We start from the raw sequence: 27,705 nt of genomic DNA on the forward strand, positions 1-27,705 counted from the left end.
TGGAAGCGTCTTGGTTGTTTTTTTAGGTATCAGTCCATTACTGAATGAACTACCTCCAAAATTATCACTGGTCAACTTCACATCTACATCATCTCTACTTCTTAGTATTAAAATTGACTCCTACAATTTCTAATGGAATGTACTTTCTTAAGATGAGATGAAATTTCAGATAAATTAATTACAGCAAAACTTCACTGTTTCAGTTCCACCGAGTTAGAAGATCACAGTGAATAGGTTAAATGACTAATCGTAAAATTTTAAACTTTAAAGAAAAGTTGTTAGTTGTTAAATTATTTAAGTTTATTACCTGATAATAAACTCCAGCCTTGTTTCTAACATTATGAACTAACACTTGCATAAAACAATTATCTGACACCACTTTTACTGATATGAACATGGAACATTCCATGTAAATAGTTCAAAAAGTGCTTACAGTTACACCATTTTAAATGAAGGAGTGGGAAATCTAGGAATAGGAAGTAGGAATTGGGATTCATCGGATAATGCAATTTTTAAAATCCTTGAACACAAGAATCTTTGGTAAATCGATAATTGCAATATGCCAGAGGTGTTATGCTCATGTGGCTGTTTCTTTTATGCACAAAGATACAAACTCAGTGTAACACTTAATCTTTCCTCTAAAATGAATAATTGTCTTTCAAGTTCTTTGTTGACTATTAATTCAATTTGATGTTCTTCTTTCCAGAGCATCTGTAGAACAATTTATTACATAGGTGTCTAAATGAATAAGAAACTGAAATTAAAGAAATATACATTGAATATTTCCTTAAAATATAGCATCCAAACCTACAAAATATGAGAAATTAATTTTAGAGCAAAAGTAATGATTTTAGAGTTATAGACAATAGTTGACGGCAATATAAGTTAAGGGCATAATAAGGAACGAATTTCACTGGTAAATGTATAAGGCTCTGGTTAATTTTACTTCTCTGTATGGGGGATTTCACTTCTATACTTTATTGTACTCTGTCCATATACATAAGATGCAAATTGTCATTCCATGCTCTTGAATACTATCTGAGCACAAATAAGTTCCTTGCTTCTTGCGAGATTTCAGTCTGATTGGGCAAACATATATCACATTTGCCTCGATGTTAATGTTATTATTCTCAACACATAAACCTGGAATTCCAATATGATATGCAAACCTTTCTTATCATAAAGCTAATTTTATATTTCTGAGACAATTATTAAACAACATAAATTGCATTTCATACTTTAACACCTTTTTAATCCAAATGGGTATATTACTTTAAAAACTGCATTAAAATAATAAGCTATAACATTGAAAGATGCAGCAATAAATTTTCAATCCAGTTATTCATCAATTATGATAATATAGTGTTATCAGAGGACTCATATATAAGACGCTTTGGTGGATGATAATGAGAGTCACTGGTACAATATTATATGTTTCGCTCTCAGTACATTTATCACGTGGATAAATTGAAATAATAGTGGCTAATATTTTCATTGTCATAACTCTTGCAGCTAGGCAGCAACTGAATATTAATACATTCTATTTTACTGTAAATATGCTAAAATCCTCAAAACTTTGGAAAATTAAAGCATTGAAGCCCAAGAGATTAAAGAAATAAAGACGAAATACTTGCAGAACAATTTTATAAGAATTCTAAAGCGATTTCGCTTGCTTTATTAGAGAAATAAATATTATTCTCCATTCTAAGGCTGCTCTACTTTGATTTATAGTATTGTTAATATCATATTTTTATAGTTTTTATTTACAAAACTATAGGGAAGGATATCCCCAAAAGATTACTGCGGTAAGTGGTATCTTAACGAGCTGGGCGCCGTAAGAGCAATGTGTGCAGTATGTGTCAGCCCGAGCCGGAAGTCGTCTTTGCAAACGGATATACGTCATCCTGAATAGGCTCCATTCGGGCTGAGGGCAAAAGAAAGATGGCGGCCTCCATCGCGCAGCAGTTGGAGGAGTTATTAAACCCTTTGCCGACTTTTAAAGATCCGGAGGACGAAGAGGATGAAGGTACCGGGGGCTGCGATTCAGGCGCGCTTAGCTGTTGTCTGGAGGGGCAGACTGTGCGTGAGGGCCTATTGAGGCTGGGACATCGCTCGGGTTCCCGGCGGCGTGTCCGTGTGTGGGGGGGATTTCAGGTTCTGAGTTACTGTACATTGCGTTCCCTTCTGGTTGCAAGTTATTATAAAGCAGGTTGCTTATTGTATCAATCCTGCTGGAATCCTGTGCACAGAATTTTGAACAGAAGGAAGGAAAACTGATACATGAAGTGATGTCAAAATTCAGTTCTTAATTGAAAAGTACCGAAGGAATATTTAAATAGGTAATTCAAATAGGCTTAAGGCTTTGTACTATTATGTCAAAAGAATTCAGAAAGCTGTCTAACTTTTATATCCGGTTCATCTCGATTTAAAGGTGGGTTTTCTTGTTCCGAACTGTTCCCCAAACTTTTTTTTACATAATTTGCTACCCATATTGCTTTGGGTGCATTCATAATGTTCCTGATACAAGTGACTGCAAGTGATTGAATCTGGAGCAACACGTAAAACCTTGGAGGAAGTCAGCAGGGCAGGAAGCATTTTTGGACTCTCAGAGAAGCGAGAGGCAGCACATGCTGCAATCTGAAGCAACGCACAAAATGCTGGAGGAGCAGGATATTTCTGGTTCGGGTGGTCCAGATGAAGGGTCAAAGTGTCCAGACGAGATGTTGACTATCCATTTCCTAATGTAGATCCTGCCTGATCAGCTGAATTCATCCAGCCTGATCAGCTGAATTCATCCAGCTTCTTGTGTGTTGCTGAGTAGTGCTTCTGCCAGCTCCTACCCTGCATTGATATTGCCAAGTTAGAACTATGAAATAATCCCACCTATTGAGAGAACCAGATCCAAATGTGAGCATGTTTAACAGTAAAATATGTAGATATGGTTTTAAATATACAAAATACAGCAATTGTTAGAACCTTGAGATAAGAGGGAAAGTCAGAAACATTTAACAGGTCGTGTACATTTAAGGAGATGGAAGTGGCTAATATTTTGGATTAACAATCATTCACCCAATTTATCCATCAGGATTGCCCACTCTCCCTGCAGCAACAAACGTCTGTTGAGTCTTGATGCAGGTTAATCACGATGCAGTTGAAACATCATCAATTCCACCCACAGAATGCTGCTCAGCATGAGAGTTCCTCCAGTACATTGGCGCTCCAGATTCCAGCATTTGCAGTCTCTTGTGACTGCCCCCTCCATGTTTCATTTCAATATGCGATTCATTAGATTTTTAACAGGTTTAGCCAAATCTTATCACATTTCACGGGTAAATTATCAAAGTGGATACTAAATATTTAACGATTTTTGGATTGGTCAACAGTTCTGATCCGGATGGCAAGGAAACTCACGTTTAAATTGCGCTTCACTGAATATAAAAGCTGGTCATCTTTCTGACTTCTTTTGACCTATCTTTGGTGCTTGCCCATTATGATCTGAACCTTGGCATTGCTTCATACTACATACTTTGTGTTTCATTTTTCCTTGTGATCTGAGGCCATTCAGTCCGTCAAGTCTATACCAGCTCTCAGAAAAATCCCATTCCATCAACCATATTTTTCTAGGATCTTCGCTCTTGCATGCCCATTAATCTGATTTTCCATGGGTGGATCACCTCCCTACATTAGATGTAATTTACAATCATCATCATTATGTGCCGTGATGCCTGATGTGGGTGATCATGGCCTTTGACCATGATTGTCCTTGGAAAATTTTTCTACAGAAATGGTTTGCCATTGCTTTCTTATGGAAAGTGTCCCTACAAGGTGGCTGACCCAAAGCACTATCAATACTCTTCAGAAATAGTCACTGATGTCACTGGTCACATAACCAGGACTTGTAATATCCACCAGCTACTCATTCGACCATTTACCACCTACTCCTGTGGTTTCATGTGACCCTGGCTGTGGTGCTAAGCAGGTGCCCAAGTATGACTTGCAGGCTAGTGGAGGGAAGGAGTGCCTTTCTCCTTTGGTAGAGATGTATCTCCACTCGGCCACCCAATACATTACAGTAGCCGCTTAAGACACCAGCACATTTTTGGTATGTTGGAGGAATCTGAAGTACAGGAACCCTGGGGGAAGTACAGGGCCAGCATATAAACTGCACACAGGCACTACAGGTGATCAGAATTGAACCTGGTTTACTGAAGCTGTCAGACATCAGCATTGCCTGCTACATGATCTGTCTGTTCCTCTGCTCTAAATTATTTCTGCAGTGTAAACCAAAGTGTAATGATTGTTTTTCAGGAAAGCTCATTTTACTTGCTTCTGGAGCCAAGTTAATCCTTAAATATATAGCGCTGATCTATTATTGGTACAAAAATAAACTATCACAATTTTATCTCTTCACCTACTTAAAACTTGGTATTTCTACGTGTTTAGGGAGGGCTAGAAAGGCTGATTGGAGTACTTTTATCGATATAATTGTGCACTATTCTGTTACATTCATTACTCGCCATATTGAAAAAGAGGAAACAGTTAATTTAACACATGAATCAGGAAAAATTACTCCCTATCCTACTTGATGATTAAAACTAATCTGGGCTCTTCACAACTTGAGATTAACTTTTGGTTCTCCTAAGCTTACCTTGTTAAAAGAAAGCATGTACATAAACAGTTTGGTTTATGTACATGAAATTATGAAATTATCTTTAAAATTATTTTTAACTGTATCATTTGACTTTGTAACAAAATAAAACAAATGTTAACAATACTCAGCAAGTCTGGCAGCTTAAGTAGACAAAGAGACGGAGTTAATATTTTTGGTCTTTAGATGCTAGCTCTGTTTCTTTGATGCCAGCTGATTTACTGAGTATTTTTAGAATTTTCTTTTTTTCATTTCATATTTCCAGCATTTTCAGTGTTCTGCTTTGTAGCAGTCCTTTACATGTTTTTCAGGGTCTTAATGCCATTCACCAAATGTAGAAACCAAACTTGTACACAGATTTTAACTCAGGGCAATTTAAAGTTCTGTATAAATAATTTTTTTTGAGTCCTGAGGAGAGGTCTTGGCGTGAAATGTCAACTGGTTATTCACTTAAAAAAATGCTGCCTGAGCTGCTGAGTTCCTCCAGCGTGTTGTGTGCATTGCTTTGGATTTCCAGCATTCGCAGAATTTCACATTTTTTAAAAATTCTTTTGACTGGTATATTCATTCTCTTTAGTACAACTAAAACTGAATGGTATTAGCTACTAACCATACAGGTTTAAAAATTTGTTTTTAAAGATTAGCTTTATTTGTCACATGTACATCAAAACATACAGTGAAATGTGTCATTTGCATCAGATCAGTGAGGACTGTGTTGGTCAGCGCCCTACCAACATAGCATGCCTACATCTCATCAACCCTAACTCTGCGATTTTGAAACGTGAGAGGAAACCAGAGCATCTGGATGAAACCCGTGCAGTCACTTTGCCGCCGCCGAATTGAACCCGGATTGCTGGTGCTGTAATAGCATTATGCTAACTGCTGTGCTACCGTGCGGTCCTTCAGTTATGAATTAGAGTTCAGATATTCAGCATTTAACTGAGTCTTATGCATAACACCACTTTTCATTATTTTAGGATGCCCTTTTCTCTGGGTTCAAGCTGCATTATCAAGGATTCAATATAGAAATTACTTTTGACATCTTATGTCAAAAGGCCTTAGTAGTGCTGAATTTTTGGAGATGCCTGTATTTTGAGACAAAATATCAAGAGGCCAGATTTTGAGCCTGTATTCATTGGAGTTTGTGGGGGGTGGGGGGGTGTGGGGATGACCTTATTCAAACATATAAAATGCTAAGGGACCTGATAAGGTATAATATTGAGATATTTTCATGAATATCGTAACAGTTATGAACAACAGGATGTTGCTAAAACTGAGGTGTATAAAAATTCTATTGGGAGGGAGTAGTAAAGGCTCGATAATTAGATATATTTGAAATGGTAAAGAATTGTGTTTGGGTACTGGCATGGAAGAGAAGTTGAGGCCAGCATAGATCAGCCACAAACATTAAGTAGTGGGGCAGGCTAGAGGGGCTCAGTCATTTACTACAGTTCCTTATTTACTTGATTCATTTGATTTATTTATTTATTTCCGTATTCTTTTGATGTTAAGCCTTAGTCCAAGTGAACATTAGACCTGATAATTTTTCAAATAGGTCTGCAAAAATCTTCCTGAACTCTATCATTTCCCTCTCGACCGGATAGATCAATTGATTATCAATCTCATTGTTGTTTGTAGAACCAAGCTTTTTAAAACTAGGTGCTGCATATACATCAGAAGGAAACAATATCAGTGGACAAGCTTTTAGACATATCTATATTATGTGAAAGAAAATATCCAGTCTTTCCTTTAATAGGAATAGTTGAATTATTTGTTTCATTTGCTTAGAAATCCAGCTTTATCAGTCTTGATGATGAATTAGTTTGATTGTGCTTTGGTGCACTTTAGTATAATAAGATATGCAAGTAATTGTTTGCAGTTAAATCCTAGTTGTGCAGAATTTTACATTTATTTGACCTTAATTTCTGTCAAATTTTATCAATATGCTGATAAATACCATCAATTTTCTTTTAATTCAGAATTTTCTATTTGACTTGAAGTTCAATTTTGGTGGCTTTCTCTATATGTCATAAAATGAAGGAGTAAAAATAACTTTCTTCTATAACCTGCCACCAAGTCCCAGGTCGTCCACAGTGTTTGGAGCTGATTTATTTTTTGTTGCAGTGTTAGGAGACAAAGCAGAAAATACAGGTACAGCAAGGCCTCTTACAAGGGTGAAAATGACATCCAATTAAGCAGATTTGGTTGAAGTTTTTAGTAGCTAAGGGTGCTGAGAGACCTTCCTGGCTTTTCTTTCAGGAGCATGATTGCATCTCCTGTGCCGAGCTGAGAGGGCGTACTTTGCTTATGTCCCAGCTGAACAATGTCACTTCCCACATTGACACTCTCCCTCAATTCACTGGAGAGTTTAAAAAAAATTAGATTCATCAGAGTTCTTGCATTTTACCCAGAGTCGTCTGATTCATTGGCACTTTTCAGTTGATCAAAGCATTTCTAAATTAAATCTGAGATGAGTTAAAGCTGGAAAGTCTATTTCTGCTTGGCATTGAAGCCACGTGTTTCTGGTTGCATATTTTATGATATTTATAGTATCAGTGGATCTCAGAGCTAAAAGAATTAAACTAGCTTCAATATATAATGAAAATGCAGGACAGTTGGGGCTGTGCCAGGTCATAATTTCTAACTGTAATTTCCACTAATGTGATTTTCATGATGGTGGACCAAATTCTCTGGAGAGATTTGGATAAGGAGATGGGAGGCACTAAAGTGCCCTTTATGTTAACAATGATGCTGACAAAATGTGATAAATGGAATTTTTATTCTTCCATAAACAGAATATTTGATTGCAAGGTTTTGAATATTAAATTGAACCTAATCAGAACTCATTTTTCACCTGTGGTGTATGTTCATTTCTTACACTTTAATATTAAACAGCTTTATGTGAACAGTTTTCCCCGTGTTTCTCCATCTTGATCTGTCCCTTTGTGACGTTAGCACAGTTAGCTCTTAATGGTAAGATGGGTCTATCTGGTTGTATTTTGCAGTCAAGTTTTGGGTAGTATTTCATTCAAAGTCTTGAGCAACAGCACATATTATTCTTTTGAGTAGTGTAAGGAACAATTCTTTTTTTGTGTATTTGTAGCTTTTCCTATCAACCTTGCATGAGTAATTGGAATCTGCATTTTTTACTATAATTTCTTCCTATCTAAATTTAAAAAAAATAATTTGAGATTTCATATCACTTCCTAGGAATTTTGGATTTTCAGCTAAAAGATTATTTTAGTCAAGTGCAGTTTACATCATTTGTAGAAGTCAGGTGCTAACTTAATGAGAAACATTATCTAGCAACACTGTTCCTGAATTCACAGTTATATTTCTATTTGTATTTTGATTTGATGCAGCTTTGTCATCACACCAGAATATATGTTTTACTGGTTATTTCATATTGCAGATTTGAAATACCCACCAATGATTATAGGAGATGCAATAATTCATCATAGTCAAGCTATGTTGCTTTCATACATGAGGGCATTTAATAGGCTTATAATTCTCAAATATGACATAACCACTTACTGCTGAGAAATTATAGATGAAAACATTTTTATTATTAAAATTGTATATTTTAGGAAGCCTTACAGGCACTGCTTGCTTACTTGCATCATTTAAATTTATTTGAGTACCCTTTCTGAACTTCAGTTCTGGCATTGTTTTCATGAGATTCTGTAGTTTCTACAGCTCAAGATTGGTACGTTTGGAAATAGATAACTCAGCAATTTTGTATACCTGAACATCAGGAAACACATTTTGCGTAAACTACGTCACATCTACTGTGATGTTGCTGGCTGTAGCTTGAATCTATTATACTTGCTGCAGCCAACTACATCATGCCCTGAGAGCAGTAATTTCTCATGTGAGAGATTAAGCCACCAATGTCAACCAGAATTTCACAGAATTCTCAAAAATATACAGAGAAAGGAAGACAGAATTGTCTTGTTTTTGAGTTTCTGCAAGCACTGGCTATAGCCTGAGCATTGAGATATATTTTCTTCTGTTGCAAACTAAATTGACAGTGAATGTTTTACATCAGTAGAAAATTAAAAACAGTTTTAATCAACATAATTGGCACATTACTCTACTATGTTTATAGTTAGGGTACTGTTCCAAGTATATTTTAGTAAGGTGCTAAATTAGTTATTCCACTTTAAATTGATTGAATTCCCGAGCAAATTGGTATTGCGGTAGGAATCCACATTGGATGCAAATTACACCTGAAGCTTTGTGGAGTGTGTTGGATTTTTCAGCTTCAGTGCATTCATGGAGTTTCTCCTCACAGTTTGTTTTTCTAATGTATTGAAATCTGTATTTCTGCTGATTTTTCAGATCAGTTATTGGCAAACAATTAGTTATTGTCATATGCTAGGGTACAATGAAACTCATTACTCAATTGAAACTCTCAGAGTAGACATTATAATAAAACAGCAATAAATATATCAATGAGTGCAAACACAACAGAATGGCAAAAGAACAAACTGATATAGTACGAAAATAACTGCTAAAGTGACATTAAATGAAGAGATGGTATTAAGGGTTTGCGAATATGACAGCACCTCAGGGAAAGGGATGTGAAAGAGATGATTAGTTCAGAAGTTGGAAGATAGCAATAAGGAAGAAACAGTTCCTGAGTCCAATAGACTGAGCTTTTAAGCTGCTTTATCTTGGATTCACCCTGAATCCAAATTTCTCCACCTTTTGTTGTCTGCTTCCATCTCCATTCTTACTCTTAGATGATCCACCTCTGGCTATTTCCTTCCTTTTTTTTCCTTCTCTTTCTGGGGACCTGGTAGAATTGGTGACTGCTACCAGTTATCTTCACTATAGTTCCTCCCAGCTGGCTTCTTCGACAGACTCCATAGTTACTCCATCTCCATAAGATTTCAAATAATGATGCTACCTTCTATACAGTTTTTCTTTTCCTTCAGTCGTGGATTCTCTTCATCTGTTGTGGGGTTGGAGAAATGGAGAGAAATTAAAAGTTCAACGTTCAAAGTAAAATTATTATCAAAGCACATATGTCACCATATAAAATCCCAGGTTCATTTCTTGTGTGCATACTCAATAAATCCATAATAGAATAATAACCATAATAGGATCAATGAAAGACCAGACCAGCTTGGACAGTCAGCCAATTGAACCAGACAACCTTTCATATGATTTAATTTTTTTAAGGAAAAAATTTCCTTATTCGCGAAGGTTCGGAGGTGACTGGAAGGATGTTTTCTTTCTTTTTTCTAATTTTGTCCTCAAATGGACTGCCCAATCTTTCTTTCTTTTTTGTTTTAGGTTAGTTTAGCAGGTTTTTTTTCTTATTAATAAAATTTCCAATTTTTTTTTCTTTATGACTTGTCAAGAGAAGTGTGGTTTCTTGTTTATATACTATATACAACAGCTTATCATTATATTTAATTGATTTTGACAGTATATATATTTTTCTTGTTTCTACATCTTTTGTATTATGCGTTTGTTAAAACTTCTCTGATTTGTAAGTTTTTTCTCTGTTGGAAAATTAATTTAAAAAAAGATTGAAAATGAAAAAAATGAACCAGACAACAAACACTGCAAATACACAAAGAAAGAAATAGTTGACTGAAGTTATCCCCTTTGGTTGAGGGGTAATAACTGTTTCTGAGCCTAGTGGTGTGAGTCCTGAGATATCTGTACTACCTTCCTGATGGCAACAGTGAGGAGAGAGCGTGTCCTGGGTAGTGGGAGTCCCTGATGATGGAAGCTGCTTTCCTGCGAAGGTGTTTTATGTAGGTATGCTCAGTATTGGACTGAGCCGTATCCACTACTTTTTGTAGGATTTTCCATTCAAGGGCATTGGTGTTTCCATACTAGAATGTGATGTAGCCAGTCAGTATACTCTCCACTATGCATCTACAGAAGTTTGTCGAAGTTTTGGATGTCATGCCAAATCTTTGCAAACTCCTAAGGAAGTAGAGGTGCTTCCATGCTTCCCTCATAATTGCAGTTGAGTTCTGGGCCCAGGACAGGTAATCCAAAATAATAACAACAAGGAATGGCAAAGGGACAGTGTCAAGTGGATTATATGAAAGTGAGAGCAGAGTGGATGTTGGCAGTAAAGGTGTTGATCTTTGGGTTCGGGGCAAAAATGGGACCTTCAATATGTCCATTCCATTTCCTGCACTTTTGCTCTCCCCCCATTCTTGCAATTTCTTGAGCAAGGGTAGGATTCCCCTCAGGGACACAAGAAACTGCAGTTGTTGGATCGGTTTGATGCAGGGCTTTGACTAGAAGCGTCCACAATTCCTTTTCTCCACAGACTCTAATTGACCTATTAAGTTCATCCAACGGATTGTTATTTTTCATTGGTTAGGTTTCCTTTTGATCTCAGTTTCTGACCCACTATTCTTCACAGCCTTGTGGTGAAGACAAATACATCTTCTCTTACATCAGAGGGAATTTTACTCTTCAGATGCTGTCACTTTTTTGTTTCCACCTGTACCCACTCCTTCCCATGTAATTACAAGAAGTGAAAAACCTATCCTTTTACTATTTCCCTCCGCACCATTCAGTGTCTCAGGTGAAGCAATGGTCCACATGTGCTACTTTCAATTTACTGCACTGAATTCGAAGCTTATCACATGGCATCCTGCTCCGGGGTGAGAGTGGGAGGGAAACAGGGAGGTGGATTCAAATGTAGGTTGATTGACCTTCCTGCAGAAGAACCACCTTTCGGTCTGTAGCCACGATTACGATCTTCTTACCAGATTAGTTCTCTTCTTTCTCCTTCTCATTCCCACTCTAACCCCTAAATTCTCAGCCTTTAACAGTGTTCCAGGCTAAACTCAATGGAAGCTCAGACTATACCTTATATTCTGACTGGCCATAGTACACTTTTTTGAACTTGAACTCAACAGTGAGTCAGCAATATCAAATAAACAGCATTTTTATTGTTATAAGTTTTCCAGTGCTACTGTCTAATTCCTTCTATTCATTCACTTTCATTCACTTCCATTGATGCTGCCTAACTTGCTGAGTTTCTCCAACATTTTGTTTGTGTTGCCACTAATTCCTTTGATTTCATTTGGTCTGCACTATCCTCCCTTCTGTCACTTAATCTCTTGTGCTTATCCTGTCACTGATATTCCATTTTATTCTCTTCTCCCCTCCACTCTTTCTGTGCATGCGTGTAAAAAAAATTGATTTTGTTTTCCATTTTTTCCTCACCATTGATGAAAGTCCTTTGAGCTAAAACATGTTAGGAGTTTCTCCCTCCAGAGATATAATTTGACTTGCTGAGCATTTCTAGCACTTTCTGATTTTATTTCTGATTTTTGGCATCTGCATTAATTTTTATTTGGTATTTCTTTTGATTAACTGGACCGTCTGTGTAGATGTGTACACACCTACTGCGTGTGATAGAAATAGAAAATGCTAGAAACGTGCACCAGGTCAGGCAGTATACGTAGAGAGTAAATCTAATATTTTGTTTTTGTGTGCAAGTCCTATGATAAGTTATTGATAGAGAATAGACTACAGGTAGGAAGCAACCCAACAACAGTCACAATGTCAGTTTCTGCGCAGTGGCAGCAAACAAAACTAAATTGTGATAGTAAAGGAATATTATTGAACCAGTTCATGATGAAATACATTCATTTTCTTGGAGTGAATTGATGACATGTATTGCCTGATTAATGTTAAAACTAAGTGCTTTCTTGAACAGAATTCTTCTCCTCTTTGCAGCAACCATCGCCAAAGTCATTGACAGGTTCAATGAGGGAGATGATAACCTCTCATTTGACAGTCAGCTGCGGAAACAAGCATCAGCTCTGCTATGTGAAATAGACAGGAGGTATGTTGGGAAGGCCACCACTCGAAAGGCATTGCAAGAAGAAGCTGGGGAGGATTCATTCTCTGACGCATCAGGTAGGAGATATTGCTTGGTGCTTTGACAGTATTAAGTATTCCTTGTAAAAATATTCACTTGCATGCTTCATATTGTCAAATGTTTATGGGAAAGTAATTGATTTGTTGTAACTCTCTCCATTTCTTAGTGTAGCATGAAAAGCAAATTACAAGTAATACTTTGATCTAGCAGGATTCAGTTAAAAATATAGTAATTGTTTTCACTTTTAGTGAAAATAATATGCGTTTTAAAATGTCGATTTTTATGTAAAGGACTACATTTGTAATCTGTAAAAATAATTATGTAATTGATACAGATGTCAGATCTTTGTAGTTTAGATTTAAATTTAACACATACCAAGGAGTTGAACACCTTGCTGCTTCAGCAGATATTTAGTTGAATTACAATTATTGTAATATTTGTAAATATCAAAATGTTTTGAATTCTGTAAGATACAGATGCAGAATCAGGCCATTTGGCCCATTATTTCTAATCTGCCATTCCATTATCCCTCTCAACCCCATTCTCCTGCCTTCCTTCCATGACTTTTGACATCCTTACTAATCAAGAATCTATCAACTTCCTCTTTAAATACACCCAGAGGCTTGGTCTCCACAGCCATCTGCAATGAATTCCATAGATTCATCACCCTCTGGCTGAAGAAATGCCTCCACATTTCTGTTCTAAGGGTATCGTTCTGTTCTGAGGTTGTGCCCTCTGGTCCTGGACTCCCCCACTATAAATTAATTCCTTGATTAATGTAACTTTAAATAAAGGTGATTGTAATCTGTCCTGTGAATGTATTTTTGTATTAAATAACTGTTGGTCACAAGACTGTATAGCTTATGACTTTGTCTTTTGGAGTCTGTCCAAATACCTTGCTTTTAGAATGAGAAAATAAATCGGAGCAAGTTATGAATCCCATTGAATTCTACCTTGCATACTGGATGATTTACACTGTCAGTTTTTGCTTTAAACATTTGGCAGCAATGACTGAATTATCTTAACAGAATCCTCCCTACGTTTTGAGAATTTACATTCACTGTGTAACAGTTTAACCTGGCAGCAGGGTTCCTACCAAATAAAGTCATCTGATTAATCTTACAGTTTCAGTTTGCATGGCTGATGAAGAATTAAATTGTATGACTGCTGTCAGCTTAAGGTATTGTAGAGCAGTGGTCTCGCCTCCTAGTTTTAACAAATCCTTAAAGCTGAAGCGAATTCCCATTAGGTTATGTAGTATAAACTTTTAAATAGAAATTCAGATGTACATAATATTTGCTAGATAAACAGGGAAAAGCATGAAATATTAAAGCTGTGTAAAACTTTTAATATTTTATGTTCATAATTGTTAGATGAAGAGGAAGAAATGACCGACAATGCAGAAAGCACAGAAGATGAAGATACTGAGGAAGCAGACAACGTGGAACCTTTATGTAAAGCAGTGAAAGAAAGCAAATTTGACTTTGAAAAAATCAAAGACTTCGAGGAATTCACAGAAGGCATGGATGATTTAGGAGAAAGTGACAGTAGTGAGGAGGAAGACGATGAGAATGAAGATGAAGGTGACGACGGAAATGATGATGATATGGAAAAGGGCAACACCTCGGTAATGACCTTCTCCAAAGCAAAAGTAGCTGAAGAGGTGGAGAAGGGAAAGGCAGTCAAAAACCAAATAGGTGCGTTGGTGAATTTCTTTTGTCATGTCACTAGTCTTTGTGATTTTCTGTTTAACCAAGAAAATATTCTGCAATTTGGAAAAGTGTGCTTTCTCTCCTGTACATTTTAGCTGATTTTCATTGCTCCCATCCTCTGTATTGTTTACCTGAAATTATAATGCAAACTTCATTTGCGATTTTTAACATCCATCTGATACAATTAAGTGATCAGAAGATTGGAGGATTCCTTGTGTAGGCAGGATTTATTCTACCAAGCTTCAATTAAGTGATTTTTATTATGCCTGAATGTGCTGATGGTGACATGTCTGCAAATTTCTTTTACTACCAAGCTGCGATGTTCATTGACGTAGACTCAGTTGTTTTTTAGTTTTAGCGATAGTTTTGGGGACAGTACACAAAATTAAGGTGGTCAGGTTAGGGTTTATGGACAGTGATGAGGAAGGGTTAGAGGTAGGGGCAGCAAATAAAGTGTGCGGGAAGGAGTTGGTGTTCAGAGTTCAGGTTGGAGCACTCCATGGTCGACATCAGCGATCCCGCAAGGCTGAAAAGGCCAGCAATCTGCAGGCTGGGAGGCTCTGATCAGAGGTCTGTACAGCGGGAGTCATGAGAACCAGTGCTCCCTGAAGTCACCGGATTCGGAGTTCCATGCAAGTCCCAAAGGTCAGACCTGTGATGGCTGACTACTGGGGTCCATACCCAGAGGTTGGTGTATTTCAGAGGCAAAGCTGAAGGTCAAAGTCCAGAACTCAGCAAGTCCGGAGGTAGAAGTCCAAAGTTTTCTATCTTGTTTGCCAGTCTGAGAGAATCCAGGGCCAAGGACAGGAGGCCCCTAGGCAGCCTGGCCTGGGGTTGGAGTCCTGTTTCTGTGCGTGAGGGGCTTCTTTTGCTGCAGTTGTTTTGTTACTGTTGCTTGTGTGTTGTTGAGCATCGTGTGCGTACTATGTTGTTGCTAGAATGCATAGTGACACCTGCGACTGTTGCCAGCACATCCTTGGGCGTGGTGGTTGTTAATGCAAGTGACATGCCTTGGTAAGCATGCGATAAATCTGAATCTTTTGTAATAAATTTAGCCTGCAGGAGTTTGGATGTTCTGATGTGTCTATAACCTATTTATGGGAAAATACAGGATTCTTATGGAAATTACCACATTTGATCTGGGTTAGAGACTGGGTGCTGGAAATGTGTGCTTCTGGTGTTATTACGTCTTTAGTTAATTTTTGTGCCAGGACAGGGAAGGAAAGAATAAGGTAATAATGTCAAAGGAAATATTTGAGTGTTGGAATCTGACACAAAATAATATGTCTGAGTTGCCATGAATTGTCATGTACCTAAACTTCCAGGGGTGCTTGTTTTCAGATTTTCATTCTATAAAGAAAAACTTGCTGCTGATGACTATAATGTTGATTAATAACTGAATCTTTCTTTTCTTTTCTTCCCCAGTACACCCCACCATTTTATTTAAAAAAACTATTTGTGGTTGGTATATTTCAATTGCAAGTTTGCAAAAATATAGAGATATAACAGGCAATTATGTTCCAATGAGGTCTGTCTGTGTGTTAAAATAAACCATCCTCACCTGGTGCATCAGACGATCTTTTGTTCATTATAGGAAAGTTAATACCATAAAGGTGATTTGTAGACTCCCTTCAATTCATTCGCAGCGTTTGAGGCAATGAATTTGTCTGCATGCACATGTGGTAAGGCTTGGACAGCATTCATTGTCTGCCACAAGATGATAGTGTGCATGGATGCAGCAGCTACTCTGGCTCCAATCAATGGAGAAGTTTCTTCTCCTGTTTGTCTTTTCTATGACAGAAAAACAGCACTGAACATTAAGAACACCAAAATCTGCAAGTCTACTTCACTAGTAAGCCGAATCATGAAAGTGCTGTGCAGTAACCGGCTCTCACTCCACATCGCAGTCTACTACAGCTGCTCGGGGAGGCTGCCGTCAAAAGCAGAGTACTCGAACACAGAGGTGCAGTGAGCGTGCCAGTATTAAAACGGACTTAAAGCGGATCCCTGCAGGCCCACACTCCCTTTGATTCTACTTGCTAACTCTGATTGCTGGAAAGTAAAGTAGATTATCTGTGTTTGTGTCAGAACCAGCGGGAGATGAGGGATTGTTTCACACTCGTCCTGACAGAAGCGTGGCTTCAAGTCACCATTCCAGACTCTGGCCATCTCTTTTCGAGTGGACAGAAATGATGCGACCTTCAGCAAGACCCGTGGAGGAGATCTGTGTGTCTGCCTCAACAAGCACTGGTGTGTGAACGCTCGGAAGTAATGGCCCACAGCTCACTGCTGGTAGAGTTTTTAATGGTGAAATGCAGGTCCTTTACTTACTGAGGGAGATCAGTGCCATTGTGATTATTGCTGTTTACATCCCCCCTGTGCCAGTGCTGGGGAAGTGCTGTGGGAGCTCTGCAGTGTAATCTGCAACCTCAAAACCACTCACACCAATGGTGACTTCAATCATACCAACTTAAAAACAGTTCTGCTAATGTTTATAGTATGTCCAGAGAAGAGAATGTATTAGATGAGATTTATACCAATGTTTGTGGAGTCTACAAGCCTGTGGATACTCAGTTCAATATCCATTTTGCTAATCCCTGCATACAGACCACTGGTGAAATGAGAAACCAGTTCACAGGGAGGTCAGGACTTGGTCAGAAGGTGCCACCTCAGTGCTGCAGGACTGTTTCAAACGCACGGTCTGAGCATATTCAGGGAGCTGGCTGCCTATGATCATCATGTCAGCATTGATGAATATACGGGAACGGTGACTAGCTACATAGGAACGTGCATTGAGGCTGTTATTACGATTAAACACTACACAGCCAAGGCAAACTGGAAACCGTGGCTTACTACAGAGGTTCTTCCACTGTTTAGGAATTGGGATGCTGTCTTCAGATCAGCGGACAGGACCATATAACCATATAATGGAAACAGGCCATCTCGGCCCTTCTAGTCCGTGCTGAACGCTTACTCTCACCTAGTCCCATCGACCCGCACTCAGCCCACAACCCTCCATTCCTTTCCTGTCCAAATACCTATCCAATTTTACTTTAAATTACAATATCGAACCTGCCTCTAACACTTCTACTGGAAGCTCGTTCCACACAGCTACCACTCTCTGAGTAGAGAAGTCTGAGCTCTAAAGGACAACTCTAAAGTCAGCAAGAGTTCCACTCTCCCATGCCATCAGAAGGGCAAAGCATGAGGACGCACAGAAAATCCACAGACACCATTGTGATATCAGGGACACGCAGTACGTCTGATAGAATATACAAACCACAAGCAATTACAAGTCCAGCCTGTGCTGCAGGCTTCAAGAAGTCCACTGTCATTCCACTGTCCAAATGAGCAATGCAAACTTGCCTAAAAGATTATTGTCCATTGGCACTGACTTTAACAATCATGAAGTGCTTTGAACGGATAGTAATGGATCATATAAAATTCCACCTTACATCTACATTGGACCCTTTACAGTTCACCTACCACTCAAACCGGTCTGCTGATGATGCCATAGCCACTAGCCCTCCACCCTGTCTTGCCTCACCTAGAAAATGATGCCTCATATTCCAGGACGTTGATCATCGACTTCAGCTCAGCGTTTAATGTAGTCATCCCTCAGAGGCTGGTGGGGAACCTATTCTCATTGGGACTCTACACCCGTCTCTGTAACTGGATCTTGGACTTCCTGATGGAGTTGGTAACAACATCTCAAGCTGAGATGACACTGGGCACTGGTGCCACCGACGATTATGTGCTCAGTCTGCTGTACTCACGACTACACTGCCAGGTTCAGCTCAAATGGCATGATCCAGTTTGCTGATGAAACCACAGTGATTGGCCTCATCAGCGACATGATGAATTGGCGTACAGGGAGGAGGTAGAGAAGCTTGTCAAATGGTGCAAGAACAATGAACCTGAATCTCAACATGAAGAAGACAAAAGAGTTTATTGCGGACTTCAGGAACGCACAGGTCGACCACTCTACATTGTACGTCATGGCTCTGCCATGGACAGAATGAAGAGCACAAAGTTCCCTGGTGGGTACGTAATGGATGATCTAACCTGGGCCCACAACACCACCTCACTACTCAAGAAGGCACAGCAGTGTCTACACTTTCTGAGGCATGCAAGGCTCCTTGCCCTCCATTCTAACAGCTTTATCTTGGAGCACCATCGAGAGTGTCCTGTCTGGCTGCATTGTTTTGTGGTACGGCTGCTGAAAGGCATCAGACCGCAAGAGGACAGTAAAAACTGCTGAGAGGGTCCCTCCCCATTATTTGTGAAATTTACCAGGAGTGTTGGAAACGAAAGGCTCAAAGCAGCGTTGAGGATCCCTACCACCTGTCTCAAAATCTCTTTGGTCCACCACCATCAAGAGGGAGGTACAGAAACCTGAGGACTAGGGCTGCCAGACTGGGTAACAGCATGTTCTCTCTGGTTGTGAAGCTAATGAATACCCTGTCATCACCAAGGTCTCATCATTAGGACAGCGAGCTGTTCACTGTTTACCTGTGCATGCATTTTGAATTATATTTTATTAACGTAGTTTAATATTTTGGTTTATGTGCTGTGTCTGATGTATGTTGTATGAGTGCGCTGTGGTCCAGAGAAATATTTTTAAGTTTGGTTGCATATATGTGGAGTCAGATGACAATAAACTTGAACTTGAAAAATAACATCTTCACCACATAAGTGCCAGCCAATGGACAATTTCAAGAATGAACCCACCATTTCTCCTTGCTATTGAACATCACTGTCATTGCTGAATCCACCAGAAAGTACAAGATTTCTATACTTTACTTATCAAACTCAACAGAAAATATTGCCCATTCTGTAGCAAATGGATTTTTAATGGTGTGATAAAATTTAATTGCCACTAAAAGGTCCTTTCAGCTGGAAAATCATAATTATTGTTGAACTTTTTTAAATGGTAAAATTTTCAATACCTTTTCTCTCTTTCATTCCTTTCTTTTGATTTTTGAGTGTGATCTTATAAAGATTTAAATATTCTGAGTTACACTTCCTGGCATAGACTCTCACCAGAGATTCTGAGTCTGCGTGATTAAACAGGCACGCTGTTGATGCACGCTTCAGTCAGGTACCGGACCTTTTTTTTTGAAGCTTGTCACACTGAAATGGTTATCAAGTGTAGGTGAAGGTGTATTGGCTGCAAATTCTGGGCCATTATCTACTACATGATATACCCCGGTAATTTACTAAGAACGATTTCCCAAATCTGTCCATATATATTAAGCTTTCTGCATTTGTATGCAACCATTAATACCACAATATTTTGATATGAAACCTGAAATGTGCAAGCATACAGTATATGATGCATTTTGGGCTAGCTGTATTCTACAGTTTCCAGTTTAGACAGTGAAATTTCAAATTGGTAGTTAAATTCACAAACGTTCTTTCCCTTCTCAACCTGTGAATATAAGACCATAAGACATAGGAGCAGAATTAGGCCACCTGGCCCATCGAGTCTGCTCTACCATTCAATCATGTCTGATCCTTTTTTTTCTCTGTCCTCCTCAACCCCTGTTTCCTTTGATGCTATGCCCAATCGAGAACCTGATCAAGAATATTGTGGAAATCAGTTGAAGTAATGTTGCTTCGTTCCTTAAAATGTCAATGTTGGGATACTTATGTACAAAGTCTTAGTTTTTATGATGACCGTGGATTAAGTTTAGTTAAAACTTCTCATCAATTTAAATAAAAACGAGTGACCTCTGAAACAAATCAATGTAGTTCACAGTTTCACCTTTCAATTCAAACTGCTTGTTGGTCATTTGAGATACTGCATTTAGCTTGAGTGTCCTTGGGCTCAGAAAGAGATAAAATCAGACAGTGGTCACTGTTCAGCAATCTCTGCTTTACAGTGTATATGCATTGAGATTGTTTCGCTTTGATGCCCTTGGCTAACACAACGAGCTTGCTATTTTTAGACAGATGAAGAAGGACATTTGGGCATGATACAAATGGGCTACTGGTTTCTGTGGAAGCATGTCATAGTGTACGGGTAGGAAGGAGAACAGAATTGAGGAAGTTAAATAAATGGGACAGAATGTAGTGAGACTTTGCCAGATTCTGAGGTATTCATGCAAATTAACCCCAGACTACCTTTACTTATTAGGTAAAAATGGGATCAGGCCATTTAGACCCTCATACCTGGTCGTTCATTCAATATGGTCAAGGCTGATCATTTGTCTCAATATAATTTTGCTGCACCAACCCCATTATCTCTCGATTCCCTTGTTATCCAAAAATCTGTTGATCTGTCTTGAATAAACTTAGCGACTTAACTTCCATAGCCCTTTGGATACAAAGTTCCACAGAATCACAATCCAATGAGAAAATACATTTCTTATCTCAGTTGTGAATAGTTTACCCCTGATTCCAGATACTCAGTCAGGGCAAATGTCATCAAAAGCAGGTTTAATATCACAGGTGTATGTCGAGAAATTTTGTTGTCTTTGTGGCAGCAGTATGATGCAGTACATAATAGAAAAAAAGTGAATTACAGTAAGTATATATACATTCAGTGCTCGTTCAGAAATCAGATGGCAGCTGTTCCTGAATTGTTGAGTGTGCGTCCTCAGGCTTTCGTACCCCCTTCCTGATGGTAGTAATGAGAACAGAAGTCCTGGGTGATGGGGGATGCTTAATGATGGATCACTCCTTGAAGATGTCCTGTATACTAAGGAGGCTATTGCTGACGATGGAGCTGACGCAATTTACAACTCTCTGCAGCTTATTTCAATCCTGTGCAGTAGCACCTTCACCCCCCCCCCCCCCCTCCATATTAGACAGTGATGCAGCCAGTTAGAATGCTCTCCATGGTATATCTGGGGAAACTTGTGAACGTTCTTGGTTACATACCAAATCTCTTCAGACTCCTAATGGAACATGGCTGCTGTCCTACCTTCTTTGTAGCTGCATCAATATGTTGAGCCCAGACTAGATCCTCAGAGATGTTGATACATCAGGGAAGTATCCCTGATACTTGCTCGTTAAGCCTCATTTCAATGAGACTTTTACTTATTCTTTTAAGTTGTGGAGTGCATAAGCCTAATTGGCTTAATCTCTTTTACAGTATTATTTGGCCCACATTATCACATGAATCAATTTGGCAAAATCTTTGTATTCTATTGTAAATACATCTTTCCTTATGCACAAGATTAGTCTCCTTGCCTAATATTCCAATTATTGTCTTATCAAGATTCTGTATAATTTCAGCACAACTTTTTTACGAGCTGAACATACCATTTGCCTTTCTGATTGCTTACCATCTGGGCAGTCTCTGGATTACATGAGGATTCTACTTCTGGAGATTGTCTACTATTTTCTGTAGCCTCCCACATTGTATCACTGTGCATATGCTTGCTGTAATTTTGTTTCACGGAATAATAACCCTAACACTATCCATAATTAAGATAATGTAATATATACTATATTCAGTTATTAATGAAAACCATGACACATTATTATTAAATGCTATAAAAATGTATAGGAGAATTTTCATGCAGTAAGATTTTTCGAAGTCGTGTCATTGATAACCTGGGAAAATTCCTCATATTTGCATGTTATCCTTCAGTAAAACATGCAGGGAATACTAAGTCCCTCTAACTAACACTTTTGAATACAAGGTTCAGTTTTAACTTTTTTTTCTGCCCAAATTGAGAGAAGGAATAGATGCTGGTGTGTTAACATCACTGAACGCAACTGAATGTGTACTTGTGAATGAAACTAGACTCAGTCTTGTCTGCTTTCAACTTTTGTTATGTAAAAAAATCTAATTAAGATTCTTCTTTTGCTGTTTGCTAAGATTTAAATCTTGCTTTCACTGGTTTAGAAATACCTGGATGATTAAAGGTCCAGATAAATTTCCAAGCCTTCCACACAGAATTTGAAATTAGTCTTGCATTCTAATCACAATTTTTTAATGTGTATCTTTCAACTGATAAAAATTTTCCTCTCAAAAAGCTGTTTTCACAAAATAGTTTTTATTTCTTAGGTAATCGTAATTTGAGGAACTCTTTAATTCTCCATTTCCTGCCTCTAATATAGAACTAGCTGATGTGTGTTAGGATTCAGTAGTTTCCGACAGTCCTTTAATACATAACTTATTAATGTACAAGTCTGGACAGTGTACCTTGCTTTGGGAGGGGGAGTGGGTGGAGGGCAGAGACATTCAACTACAGGCTCATCTTTGCTTTCTTCTCGAGAGAAATTAGCATTTGCACCTTTCTAGAAGGGATCAATACAAATTGGGTGTTATACCACCTTCACCATCCAATAACAGCCTGTGGTGCAGAGTGGTCCTAGTTGGAATGGGGAATTCTTTCCTTTCAAAGTCATTGTAAAATTCCTTATTTGTTATGCTGATGCTCTCTGATTAAACACTGGAATCTGAAATGTAAGATTTTGCTAAGTTTATAAGATAAGGTATCTCAAGTTCTATTGAGAAATGTCATAACCAAGATGTATATGAGGGGTGATTGATAAGTTTGCGGCCTAAGGTAGAAAGAGTCAATTTTAGAAAACCTAGCACATTTATCTTTCACCCTCCCTTAGTGTTGCCATCATGTCCTCGTGGACCTCCTTCGGTGATAATCTCTTCAGACCGAGGTAGCGGATGACTGCACGAAGGCTGATGTCTATTTTCTCAGACAGTGCTTACTTGCAATTTTCAATTATCTGAAATAGAAATACCACAAAAGTTATTAACTTCAAACTTTCTGCATAATCACTCAAAGAGTGAACTGCATGTGCATGAAACGAGAGCAGTTTAACTCATCTCCTTTTACCGTAGGCCACAAACTTATCAATCACCCTTCCTGTGGACCACTTTCTGGAGGTCCAAGACACCGACTTCTACAAAGAAGGGATCCGTATGCTCCACAACCGCTGGACTAAGTGTGTAAATGTGGGAGGGGACTATGTTGAAGAATTAAATGTGCTAGGTTTTCTCAAATTGACTCCTTCTACCATAGGCCACAGACTTATCAATCACCCCTCGTACTTTATTGATAAAACTGTATATTTTGCTAAGTTTATAAGTTATCTCAAGTTCTATTGAGCAATGTCATAACCAAAATGTATACGGGGTGATTGATAAGTTCGTGGCTATAACTATAAAATTATCCTTTAACTACAGTTGATTGCATTACCACCAATCTAGCCCACACCCCTACTCCGACACAGTAACTGCTTAAATATTGACAAGATTGTCGGGTAGATTGGAAGCAACTAAAATAACTTGCCTCCTCTCTTTTAAAGCTTTATGGGATCAACTACTTGAAGGAAGAATCCTACTGCAGAAAGCTCTTGTGACTGCCAATACTCTTCCACAGCCAGATTCTATGCCTTCTTTCAAAAAGGAAGGTGGACTGGAATTTGCAGCTGCTTTAAAGGACAGTAAGTTGTATTTAATTCATTTTAATTTGTAATCATGCCTCAGGATGCAGATGTCTATTTGTGAATGTTTACTAAAATGATGTATTTGTTTGATACTCCAGCAAGTTTCTAATGATAAACAGCTTCCAGGTTGGAAAACTCTGAAATGCTGGAACATTTTCCCCCTACTGTTCTATTTACCATTAATTCATAAAACATTATGTTTTAGATTGTTTCAGGGTTACATTTAATGAAATGCAAGCTCTTAGATTTATCATTTCTGGTTTTTAGTTTAAAATTATCAGTTGTAATGTTGCACCTGTTCTCCTTGTGTAACTAAAGTGGTTAGCAGAGGATGAAAACTCTAAATCTATTAGTATCCAGCAGAAAGCCAGCTTAATATGCATCAAATAGACAAAATGAAGGAAAATGCTTTGCATTTGCATTCCTCGCAAGCAATCCAGAGGTTCTAAGAATATATAAGAAAATCTAATTTTAAAGACTTACAATTAAAATAGTGACATCAATTAATTTAGATTGTGCAATAATCCAGTTTGTAAATAATTTTTTTTAATAAAGCTTTAGTCAGTCTATTCAGTCAGTAGCATAGCCAATAAGCTTCTGTTCATTAAAAGGTTCAGTTTATAATATAAATCATATAAGGTGATGGTAAAATAAACACATTGTTCTTTTATCTCAGGCATGCAAATTTCTTTCGGTTTAGCACTTCAGCCATGGTCAAATATAGCAAAACTGTGCTTTTAATTTTGAGTGCTACCATATTGGGGATTAGGTAAATGAAAAAATAGGACTTCAGTAATTTGCCATTTTGATTGATGTATACATTGTTTTGAATGAAGGTGATGGGAAGGGTCAAACTGCATAATAATTATTTCACCTTGTTTGCAAAATGCATGTTGTTAACTTATTTAATGAGTTACATTACAAGCTGTGGAAAGTGCCATGTTTCATTACCAGCCAGGAATGCAATATCATTACAGAGGTATTGCAGAATAAACAGTTGGTGCTCTGACTCGTCAAATTAGTCAACTGTGTCCAATAATAAAAACAGCATGCACTGCAACTGAAACTGTATTGTGAGGTAAACTACTGTTGTATAATTGTCAGCTTAGTGACTAAATTGCCAAATGGTGATATGAAAAACCATTTCTGTAACAATATCATTTGACGTGTTATGAACAGGCCTATTTTACACCTGGGGCCTCCTTTAATGCTTTTCTATACATCTTTGTGACTTATTCTTCAAATTGCATTTCATGACTTAAACTAGCTTCCTACTTGTATGCAAGTTCATTCAGAATGGACCTAAGAAATCCAAAGATGTTTCAATCATGTGATCAGGGTTTACAATTAAACTGGCATGAGTGGATTACACAGTATTACTTGAGAGGACCTTTACAAACAGAAGCACATTCAGTTGCATTTCAGAAGTCAGTAATGTCTCTGACTAGTGTAAATTCACCCAAAGCATGGTGTTAACAAATACCTAGATTCTCAAGTAGAAATAAAAAAAATGTTGATACTGTATTTAACTTTTGAAAGAATCGTACTATGAAGGATTCACACTATGTACAATATCAGAAATTGACTGGCTATAATTTGATTTTAGCATCTACAAGTGCAATATATTGCAGTGTAACATGCACAAGATGCTGGAGGAACTCAGCAAGTCCATCAGCATCTATGGAGAAGAATAAAGAGCCGAGGTTTCGGGCCGAGACCATTCAGGACATTCAGGACCAAAATGTTAGCTCTTTATTCCTCACCATAGATACTGCCTGCCACACTGAGTTCCTCCAGCATTATGTGTGTGTTACTCTGCATTTCCAGTATCTGCAGAATTTACAATGTAATGCATTCTGTGTACACTTTTATATTGAAGTGTGCACCAGAATAACTTTGCACATGGTTGGATGGTTGTGCGAAGTTCTTCAGTCTACCTGGCTTTTATTTTAGTGTGAGAAAGAGAGGGGGAGCTCATGGGAATTGCTTATTTTAATGTGAGAAAGCTCTGGACTGAGTCATGCTAACCCTGGCACCTACCTCTGCTTGAGAACTCTGGCACCTGCTTGTGCTTGGAAGTACACCACTAAGTCCCTGCAAGGCTATACCTGGGCAACTTCATCCTAGAATCTATCAGCAATGGAGATGTGTTGCAGAGCTTATCTTTTTTCAAATCTGTTAGCTTTTTGAATATCCGTTGTTTAGAGATATTTGAGAAAAAATGTAAATTTGGAACAAATCTTTAAAAAATATATTACATGTTTAAATAGTTTACTACAAGTGCAGGTATAAATAATTAGACATTATTTAAAAAATGTAGCTTCACTTAATTTCCTCTGAATCTCTTCTCCATAAAGTCAGAATCAAATTTTATTGTCATATATACATGTGTAATGAAAATCTTACTTGCAACAGTATCACAGGCACACACACCATTAACAAGAAAAACATAAATTGTGCACAACTTTTACAAGAGTACACAATTAGAACAAAAAAATTAACAGCAAGGTACGCAAAATGAGGTGAAACTCATCAGGTCAGGCAGCATCCATGGAAATGAACCGTTGGGGTTTCAGGCCGAGACCCTTCCTCAGGACTGGAAAGGAAGTGGGAAGACAAGAGAATAAAAAGGTGAGGAGGGGAAGAAAGATGGCTTGAAGGTGATAGATGAAGACAGATGGGGTAGGAAACGTAAAGGGTTGGAGATGAAGGAATCTGATAGGAGAGAGGACCACAGGAGAAAGGGAAGGAGGAGTGGCACCAGGGGGAGATGATAGGCAGGTAGAGGCCAGAGTGGGTAATAGAAGATGAGGGGAGGGGGAGGGATTTTTTTAACCTGAAGAAAAATTCTATATTCATGCCATCAGGTTGGGGACTACCCAGTTGGAATATAGTGTTGCTCCTCAATCCTGAGGGTGGCCTCATTGTGGCACAAGAGGAGGCCATGGGCCGACATGTCGGAATGAGAATTGGAATCAGAATTAAAATGTTGTGTCACCAGGAAGGTCCGCTTTTGGTGGATGGAGCGGAGGTACTTGATGAAGCGGTTCCCCATTTGAATGGTACCAATGTAGAGGAGGCCGGCATCAGGAGCACCAGATACTGTAGACAATCCTATGAGATTCACAGGTGAAGTGTTGTCGCACCTGGAAGGTCTGTTTGGGGTCCTGAATGGAGATGAGGGAAGAGGTAAATGGGCAGGCCCATTGTCTTCCATACATAAACAAGATCCATTTTAGTGCAAAGTGACCAAACTGGGTCATGATGTTGCTAAACTGCAGTGATTAGGGTTTTGCCAGTTGGTTCAAGAACCAAATTGTTGAAGGGAAATGGATGGTTTTGAAGCTGGTGGTCTAAGACTTCAGGTTTCTGTACCTCTTTCCCGCTGGTACCTGCGGAAATGTGCATGGCCCAGATGGTGGTGATCTTTGAAGTTGACTTCTTGAGGAAGTACCTCCTGTAATGGTGGGGAGGGAGATGCCAGGGATATATTGGGCAGAGTCCACTACTCTGTAGCTTTTCATGTTCCACATTCAAATTGGCATATGAGACCATGATGCAACCTCTTTAACCTTTTAAGAAAGTAAGAAGGTTACTTTAAAAACAATATGATGTGAGTTTCTGATTTCACCAAACTTCTAGCCAGTGACTTACACATCCCAACCATCCTTTGGATAAAAATGTTTTCCTTAACTCTGTTCTAATACTTCAACCAAATGCTTCAAAATTTTAATCCCTCCTTTAAAGGGAAGTAGCCCTGATTTTCTTCTGTCTTGATTGAGTGTAATTCTGCACACCTCAATTAAATCTCTGTTCCCAAATAAAATGAGCCCTACATCGTCAGTCTTACCTTGTAAGTAATATTCTCATGCCATAGAAATATCTGAATAAATCTCTGCAACTTTTTGTATCTGGGCTGATTAAAAGAAAATGAGCCTGTTGAGGTTGTCTGGAGATGCACGCCGAGGACCCTCTAAACTGAAACACTTTGCTGTATTCTCCCATTTTTTTTTCCAATGCATTTTCTTGCCTTTTTATAAAAAGTTTTT

The 27,705-nt window shown here is 38.3% G+C and overlaps 1 protein-coding gene across 3 annotated transcripts in view; it reads left to right on the forward strand.

Moving 5' to 3' along the window:
• Nucleotides 1–1,890: 1,890 nt before the first annotated feature.
• The window catches only part of aatf (apoptosis antagonizing transcription factor), a 177,325-nt gene continuing 151,510 nt past the window's right edge, over nucleotides 1,891–27,705 (forward strand). For all 3 annotated transcript variants that reach the window (XM_059973294.1, XM_059973295.1, XM_059973296.1), the window contains exons 1-4: nucleotides 1,891–2,026; nucleotides 12,374–12,556; nucleotides 13,892–14,215; nucleotides 23,516–23,653. In XM_059973294.1, coding sequence (XP_059829277.1) covers nucleotides 1,942–2,026; nucleotides 12,374–12,556; nucleotides 13,892–14,215; nucleotides 23,516–23,653 — 730 coding nt within the window. In that variant the 5' untranslated portion in view covers nucleotides 1,891–1,941. The remainder of the gene's footprint in view (nucleotides 2,027–12,373; nucleotides 12,557–13,891; nucleotides 14,216–23,515; nucleotides 23,654–27,705) is intronic.

Source organism: Hypanus sabinus, chromosome 6 (assembly GCF_030144855.1).
Source record: "Hypanus sabinus isolate sHypSab1 chromosome 6, sHypSab1.hap1, whole genome shotgun sequence".
NCBI lineage: Eukaryota > Metazoa > Chordata > Chondrichthyes > Myliobatiformes > Dasyatidae > Hypanus > Hypanus sabinus.